A 9,077-nucleotide genomic window follows, 5' to 3' on the forward strand; every position below is an offset into this window, starting at 1 on the left:
ATTCCTCAATTCTTCAATTCTTCAATTCTTCAATTCTTCAGTTCTTCAATTCTTCAATTCCACAATTCTTCAATTCTCCAATACATCAACTCTTCTATTCAATTACTCTTCAATTACTCTATTTCTAAATTTACAAATATGAAGAATTGAACCGTCATCAATTACAAACTAACCCTTTGCACTCGAAGTTAATTTCACTGTTTACAAACATCAACTTTAAAAATTATTTAAAAAGTTAAATGAATTTTCTTGAGGTTATTATTTCTTTACTAATAATTTCCATTATTGTTTGTTTCACTATATTTATGCATCACACGTGTCATGTTATAGAATCAATTAAAAAATGCTTGTTTCAAATTATTGTATTAAATATAATGGTGACTGTGAGTCACCTCTCGATCGCAAAGTTCTAAAAAACTCTGTATAACTTTGAAAATTTCTAAACCTAAAATTAAAAACCTTATTAAATTCCAATCTACAATTTCTAAAATGAACTCCACATTATCGACCACCTCATTACCTTACATTAATCGACTTTTTCTACCGGTAGCATATGCATGAATTTCTTTCACAAAACCAAGTTTTATTTTTGCATCACGTCGCACCGTGAAATTGCCACCGTTCTAACAGCACTCGAAAACTTTTTTTCCTTTTCAAACCATTTCTAGATTAATGACAAACGTCTAATCGCGTGCACCGGAAGGACGGGAACTGGTTTGACACAGTTTTGTGCGGAAGTCTGACTCACGTAAATTACAGAGGGCACATAAGTGGCAAACGGTGTTTGACCAGTTACAAATAGTCTTTGCACGACAATGTTCGCGAGGATCCGAGGGATGCGGAATATTTCGGTGACATCGGGAAACCACTATCGTCACTATCGCGAACGATCATACTGGAACAAAGCCAGTTCCTTAAACACTGGGCAAAAATTCAAAACCAGCGACAGTTACCGATGTCACTGCCCTGTTCCCGTTTTTAGTTCCTAGCGTAAATTATCCATGGCGAAACTCAAAATAATTGACCCTTCTCGCAAAAAGTGGGAACGGATGGCCACGCCACATGTACTCGAAGTTTTATGATATGTGTTTCTCTGACGTTTTTTGGAGGAATTTTTAGATTACTTTTTTGACGTTGGAATATTTAAATTATGGATCCGTTTTGAAAAATTAATAGTTTGAAGGTTTGAAGGATTGAAGGATTAAAGAAATGAAGAATTGAAGAATTGAAGAATTGAAGAATTGGAGAATTGGAGAATTGGAGAATTGAAGAATTGAAGAATTGAAGAATTGGAGAATTGAAGAATTGAAGAATTGGAGAATTGGAGAATTGGAGAATTGGAGACTTGAAGACTTGAAGACTTGAAGACTTGAAGAATGGAAGAATTGAAGAATTGAAGAATTGAAAAATTGAAAAATTGAAAAATTGAAAAATTGAAAAATTGAAAAATTGAAAAATTGAAAAATTGAAAAATTGAAAAATTGAAAAATTGAAAAATTGAAAAATTGAAAAATTGAAAAATTGAAAAATTGAAAAATTGAAAAATTGAAAAATTGAAAAATTGAAAAATTGAAAAATTGAAAAATTGAAAAATTGAAAAATTGTAGAAACTTTGAAATATAGAAATTTGAAAATCTGGAAATTAGAAATTTGGAAAGTTGGAAACTTGAAAACTTAAAAATGTGGAACCTGCAAAAATTGTAACATGAAAATTTAAAAATTCCATATCTCAAATTTAAAAAAACAATATTTCATATAATATTTGTAATGCAATAGAAAATAAATACTCGTATGAAGAAGATAAGCAAGTAATTTTGTTCAGGAGAGTCACAGAGGGGTTGAAGGATATTTAGAAGATCGTGTTGGTATTTGCCCCCATAACTAGTACCTCGAGCTCGATAAAATTTTCTTCATACCAAAGCATATATTAATATCCTTCGTCTACGAACGTGACGTGGCAGTTTGACTGACTACTTTTCCAATTTTTATCAATCATGTATCGCATCAGTACACATAAGTTTGATATCGTTTTATGTACTAGAGTACATATTTATTTACTTAATTTCATAAAAAAAATATTCATCTGCATAAACATCCTGAGTCTAAAGAAAACATTTGAACATTTTATATTACTTGAATTATTAAATTAATTTCAAATATTTAATCTATTTGAATATCCTTTAAATATGAATTTAGTTTATATAGAATATAGTAAATTATAGAAAGGGTATTAAAAAACACTCTTAAGTTTTCTTCAAATCATTTATTTGAATTGGTCACCTTATTCCAGTATGAAACATACATCATCAGTATTATTAGTAATTTAATTATTTTTGTTACATTTTTACTTCACAATATTAGAATGGAAATAAAAAATAACGTATAAAATACAATAAATATTTTAATTTATGTTGTACTATTTTTGTAAGGTATCTTGCCAGAGATTGTATTAGAAAACTATGAGGAAATACACCTGCAGCTATTTTTATAAGATGTGCAAAAATACTGTTAAAAAAGATATCTTGAATAAAACAAAGTTTTGTACTTCAAAATTTTCTGTATAAATAGTTACAAAATTCTATTGTACTAAACATTTCATTCACGTTGGATAAATATACAAAGGAAATATATTCAGACTAATGTTACGAACAACCACACAGTTATATGCATTTTGATTTTACACACATTATTTGAGCAACGAAAATATATATCTTGGAATATCATGAAAATGACTAAACTTTGTGATTAAAGTAACAATATTAAATTACAGTACAAAATTCATAGAATTAATATTTGTTCGAGACTATTCCGAGCAATAATTAATATGTAATTCAATTAATTACTTCGGACCATTACTAATTGCTGCATGATTTTTGGGTGCAAAATACATTGCATCCAGGAAGCATTTCACGAAATCACCAACGATACTCCTATCTGGTATGCTTTGACTCATTCCATAAATTGCGAGCTAAAAAATGTTTCATTATTTTTACATTAAATTTTTACGTTAAATTTTTACATTAAATAATTTAGAGATTAATATTTACCGATCCTTCGACGGGTGATTTTGGATTCTGTAAAGCTACACGCAATTCAGCTTCGACGTCGCTCAAAAACTGATCGGCTACACCAGGTTGTGTATGAACGTAGGTCACACAAATATGTATACCAGATGGAAACTGGAGAGTATTTAAATTCCATCCTTTCGCATTTAGAGCTTCCGAAAGTTTATAAATGTGAAAATCATTTGAACCCATTGCAATGACCGAAGTAGCTGGTGTGCCGAAAATGAAAATTCCATCCATTTTTCTTAATCTGAAAGTAAAGAATATGTATAATAAATAACTCAATGTATAGTAAATGTGTAGTAAATAACTCAATGTATAATAAATGAATAGTAAATAACTCAATGTATAATAAATGAATAGTAAATAACTCAATGTATAGTAAATGTATAATAAATAACTCAATGTACACTAAATGTATAGTAAATAACTGAATAAAATGAAACAGTTAAGGTACCTTTGCTCAATATATCTGGTTGTATCTATAATTTTCTTTGTCGCTTCCAAATATCCATCATAACCAAAGTACATTAATGCAGCCCAACATGATGCAATAATACCACCGGCTCTTGAACCACTTACAGTTGGAGAACCATAAATACCACCAGGCCAATCAGTTGTTATAGTATATTGATGATGTCTCAATTTCTTATTCCTATAAAGAATAATTGAAGAACCTTTTGGAGCATATGCATACTAAAAGAAACAAAATTTACATCAATACAGAAACTGGATTTATAGTTTAGATGATATCTACATACTTTGTGTGTATCAGCGGATATACTGGTAACTCCAGGTAATTCAAAACCGAATGGTGGTACATTAAAACCTGCATCTGACATGAAACAAATTAAAAATCCACCGAGACAGGCATCAACATGAACTGGAATATTGTATTTCACTCCCAGTTTGGAAATTGCTTCAATATTGTCCATTGTACCATATGGGAAATTTGGTGCTGATCCTACTAACTAAATGATATAGCATTAGTATAGAATACATTGATTCATTAAGAAATGAAGACATTTATTTTTTACCATTATTGTATTTCTTGTAATAGCTCTTTCCATAGCTTTCATACAGACAGTATAACTATTTGTATTGACAGGTACTATACGTGTTTTGATTTTTAAGTACTGAGCAGCCTTGTCAAAAGCAGAATGTGCAGTTGCAGGCATTACCATTTCTGGATGCTTGATACCTTTCACTTGTCTCGCATAATCTCTGTATGTTTTGCATGCTAACAAGATTGATTCTGTACCACCACTAGTCATCTAGAAAAGATAAATCATGTTGTAAATTATTTCTTACATTCTCTCAATTTTTAAAAAAAAGTATTGGTTACCGTGCCACAAGATTCTTCATCACCATGAAACAAATTGCATGCCATTCTAACAACTTCTGCTTCCATTTTACATATACCAGGGAAGACATCAGGGTGCAAAGGATTTGTATATGATGCAATACTATAAATATCTCCCATTAGTCGTAAGAGATCAGTATCAATTCTGTATATTGCTCCGGATACTTTACCACTTTTCCAATCGTAATTGCCTAAACAGTATATTCATATCTATCAAACTGTTATAATGTATTAATGTTTTATGTTCTTATTCTTTTTACCTAATTGAACACATTCTGTTACTTTATCTAATATGTTCTTTGGATCTAAGCCCTTGTCAGGAAGTTTCACAACAAATGGAATTGTTCCCATTCTTTCCACCACTTGTTGTTCAAACGTTTGATTAATATTATTTAATTCTTGATCAATTCTTTCCCGGATAGTTGGTATGTAATACCTTAAACTAAAAATTTTTTTTTTTGCTCGTTCTAGAAGACCTATAATACAAATCAAAGTAAACTTAATTTATTTAAGAATTTAAGCATTTGATCTTATAAGTTTATATTACAAAGAACTATCGTACTTTCATCCTGGAAGACAAAATTCCATAACCATACTGAGGTAAGGACAGTTGTACTCGTTATAGTTACTATCTGCCATGGTTCTTTGCCTTGAAAGTAATTATTTATAAACTCTGTCACGCTGTGCGCTATGGAATACATGTTTACCTGAAAAAAATATTTCATTGTTTAAGTACAAGTATCCTATAATTTTTCCTAAATATATGTACAAACTTAATTATCAGTTTTGATACTGTACTTTAATGTAATTATTCCTGCTTTTCTCAGCATATAACAGGTGTTTTATTATCTATCTCTTTCTCTTTCTTTCCTAACACTTACTTCTGATCTCACTCTCTGTTTCTATTTTTCTCTTTGTACTTCACGTTTTCTTTCTCTCTCTCTTCTGCACAACTATATTGCACTATTCCGAAAGGTAGTCCGTACGATTCCAGAAATAATTTAGCTTAGACTACATTTTATTTCTGATTATACTACATATCTCAGCCACCTTATCTTATCAGTACATGTATAAACATCATAAGTTAATGCCTGAATCAATAAATACGTACCGAAATTTTAAATATGCATTACATGCAAAAATGAAACGTACGTTCCAAAAAATTATGCAAGATAGATATAAAGTGACAATGACTCTAAAAACAAGATGTAACAGCGGATGAGGTGTGAGATAGCAAAGATACAAACACGCAATTCAATTGTGAGTCACAATTCGGAAATTCTAAAGCGCCCTTAGAATCATCAAGTCATTTTCTACTGTATCGATTATAGTTAGCATTGTTAGCGACTGCTGATATGACGGCAAAACTTCGGAAAATTGTCATGGAGCAAATTTTGCACATAAGCTCTTTTTTTGTAAAATATATATTTGTGTGAATGGGTTTTGATTCAAAAGAAAATTTGTTGCTATTCTTATGTGATTCTCTATATCAACGAGATACAGTATAGTGAGAGAATTGTACTCGATACGTAATTCACATTTTCGGACCTATGGAACATGTTGCAAACAGCATAAAATCGATATTAATAAATATAGAATGATCTTAAGTCAGTAAAATATTAATATTAATTAGTAAAATCAGTATAAATTGGGTTTTTTCAAAAATGGAACAAGTGGCGCCATCTCTCCAGCGAACAGGATGAACTACACACTTTTGAAACTCTACTTTCATTAGTTCTCATCTTTGACCACTAGATGGCGGGTCATGATATAAAAATAAGATTATGTTTACGAATATACATGATAATGAGTATACGAAATCGTTAATTACTCACTTTCTGAGCACAGTCTATGAACTTTTATGATTAAAGAATGTTCAGTGGTCCCTCAGCTACTTCTCGTATCATATTTGTTGAGATTATTAATGAAATTAATTAGTTATTAACCAATAACCTAAGGCCAGCAACGGTGAAAAGCGGTATATACGGGGTCATTTTGAATAATTAATTACACGTTTTGTGAATATATTTTGTACACTTTTATAATTGAAGAATGGTCAGCAATGCGTTATTTACATGGTTCGATCATAAAAGTTCATAAATAATGTTCGGGTAACGAGTAATTAATTATTTTGTGTCAGCATTGCGATACGTACATGAGCCACCTACGGCAATTATACTGCGAATGCAAAAAGCAATATTTCGGCACTTTGATGACGTAGTATGGTTCCTGAGGCATTTAGAAACAAATTTTTATTAGGGTTTGATGCGTTTTGATGCCTAATAAAGCCAGAAAATCAATTTTTGTCGAATTCGGTCCAAAACGGTATAGGTGGCGCCATCTAGCGGCGAGCGGCGGAACTACGAAAAACTAAAATTTCGATTTTCTCCGAAATTAGATAATTTTACGTCTTTCTGAGGGTCAGAAATTGTTCTGTGACCTCTCTCGAATTTATATAATGCCACAAGAACCTCCTCAGAGCGCTAGAAGAGAAAATAAAAAAATAGGTCAAAACATGGACCAAAAAATTGGCGTCCATCTAGCGGTGAAAGTTGGAACTACAAAAATATAAAACTGCGATTTTCTTGAAAATTAGGGAACCTTGAGTACTTCTGAGGCTCAGAAAGTATTATGTGATCGCATTAGAAGCATAATAAAGCAATAAAAGTTTCCTGAAAGCTTTAATGAAGAAAATTTAAAAAATGTCATTTTATGGAGAAAATTTGAGGCGCCATCTAGCGGCGAAACTGAAAACTAAACTGAAAAACCGTATGCCCCAACACGCAGTAAAGTGGTCAAATAAAAATTGATTTTCTGGGCTTAATAAGGAAAAAAATGAATAACTTATTCAACAAACATTGCTTTAAAATGTCTACAGAGGCATATTACGTCGTCAAAGTTGCAAAATATTACTTTTTAGATTTTTCCTTAACGCGTGTACGGGCATACGTTTTTTCAATTTAGTTCGCAGTTCCGTCGCTAGATGGCGCCACAAATTTCCTTCATAAAATGATATTTTTTAAATTTTCTTTATTAAAGCTTTCAGGAAACTTTCATTGCTTTATTATGCTTCTACTGCGATTACACAATACTTTATGAGCCTCAGAAGTACTCAAAGTTCGCTAATTTTCGAGAAAATCGCATTTTTATATTTTTGTAGTTCCAACTTTCACCGCTAGATGGACGCCAATTTTTTAGTCCATGTTTCGACCTATTTTTTTATTTTCTTTTCTAACACTTTGAGGAGGTTCTTGTGGCATTATATAGGTTCGAGAGAGGTCACAGAACAATTTTTGACCCTCAGAAATACGTAAAATTGCCTAATTTCGGAGAAAATCGAAATTTTAGTTTTTCGTAGTTCCGCCGCTCGCCGCTAGATGGCGCCACAGGTACCGTTTTGGACCGAATTCGACAAAAATTGATTTTCTGGCTTTATTAGGCATCAAAATGCATCAAACCCGAATAGAAATTTGTTTCTAAATGCCTCAGGAACCATACTACGTCTTCAAAGTGCCGAAATATTCATTTTTTTATTTTCCTTATATGCGTGTTCGGGCCCTCATCTTTTAGGTTTAGTTCACCCGTTTCGCCGCTAGATGGACGCCAATTCTTTAGTCCATAAGCTGCACTATTTGTAATGGTTTGCTACTGCGCATGGGGTCAAAGTTCAAAATTCACCGCTAATTTCGCTCACCTTCGGCTCGCTCGTTAAATGAATATTTTACTAATAACAGAACAGTTTGTCAAGTCAAATACTGCTACAGTCGATATCAAAGCAATCTACTGTTACTACTGTTAACCTTAAAATATGTCTATTCTCCCCAATGCTAAGTGTTTCATAATTTCATAAAAAGTCAAAGCAGGTGACGCTCATTCTCAAGTTATAAATCATACTCTCTCAAGAACAAATGTTGTATATAACTTCCTCTTTTTGTTATGTTCTCCTACTACAAGAAGCAGCTCTGCGCGCAATCCGCTAGATGACGTTATTCAAATTTCACTTTCCCGGGAAATAAAATTGGTAAGTAGTGCGTTCAGCAAGGTATTTATATTTATATTCATAAGTACATCAATAACATGTTTATATTTATTTTTATTGGTATGGAAAATTATTTATTTTGAATATAACCTATTTTACAATTATCAACAGACTCACTAGGCAAAAATAAAATTAGACTGTACATTAATAAGTTTCTAACCTCTTTCGTGTCACCCAACCATTGCTATAATTAACTGTATTTTCAGCTTAACTGACTATAACTATATTATAATTCAACTGATTTGTTTATTTAATTGTTTATTATTACAAACAATTTTAAGTCATTGACAACACTTTCTTCCTGTGTCAAAGACATGTAAACCCTTGCAAGACTTTCTTGACATTTTTTCTTCCACAAATTAATGAATTCATAAGAAACCGTCCGCTTCCGTCATTTCAAATATTTGCATAATCGTTTAGTATACTTTCCCGAATACTTTCCTTCGGTGACAAATTCCATCGGTTTTCTATTCTAACAAAAGAACTCAAACAATAAACAAATCAAGTTTCTTACACAAAATTAAATTATTTAAATTTTTAAAATATTAAAACTTGATTACATAAAAGTCCCACTTAATTATTACCAAGGTTTCAAACGTTAATTACCATA

At 31.4% G+C, this 9,077-nt stretch overlaps 1 protein-coding gene across 3 annotated transcripts; it reads right to left on the reverse strand.

The window, feature by feature from the left end:
- Nucleotides 1-2,397: 2,397 nt before the first annotated feature.
- Sply (Sphingosine-1-phosphate lyase) lies at nucleotides 2,398-5,702 on the reverse strand. 3 transcript variants are annotated; one of them, XM_012287209.2, is made up of 9 exons: nucleotides 5,310-5,702; nucleotides 4,991-5,135; nucleotides 4,689-4,904; nucleotides 4,411-4,619; nucleotides 4,103-4,339; nucleotides 3,827-4,036; nucleotides 3,523-3,761; nucleotides 3,048-3,315; nucleotides 2,398-2,968 (listed from the first exon to the last, which is right to left on the reverse strand). In XM_012287209.2, exons 2-9 carry the CDS (start codon nucleotides 5,127-5,129, stop codon nucleotides 2,840-2,842), a joined length of 1,647 nt encoding a protein of 548 aa, XP_012142599.2. In that variant the 5' UTR covers nucleotides 5,130-5,135; nucleotides 5,310-5,702; the 3' UTR covers nucleotides 2,398-2,839. The 3 variants fall into 3 exon arrangements, with proteins under 3 accessions (XP_012142599.2, XP_003704170.2, XP_012142600.2); XM_003704122.3 differs by having other exon boundaries at nucleotides 5,227-5,701; XM_012287210.2 differs by having other exon boundaries at nucleotides 5,540-5,699.
- Nucleotides 5,703-9,077: the final 3,375 nt, after the last annotated feature.

Source organism: Megachile rotundata, chromosome 13 (assembly GCF_050947335.1).
Source record: "Megachile rotundata isolate GNS110a chromosome 13, iyMegRotu1, whole genome shotgun sequence".
NCBI lineage: Eukaryota > Metazoa > Arthropoda > Insecta > Hymenoptera > Megachilidae > Megachile > Megachile rotundata.

Excerpts from the sequence above, each read along its gene's own strand:
- Sply (XM_012287209.2), bottom strand. The coding sequence starts at position 5,129 with ATGTATTCCATAGCGCACAGCGTGACAGAGTTTATAAATAATTACTTT. Across the intron at positions 4,037-4,102 it reads TTACAAGAAATACAATAATG|TTAGTAGGATCAGCACCAAA; the intron begins GTAAAAAATAAA and ends TATATCATTTAG. Across the intron at positions 2,969-3,047 it reads AATCACCCGTCGAAGGATCG|CTCGCAATTTATGGAATGAG; the intron begins GTAAATATTAAT and ends AACATTTTTTAG.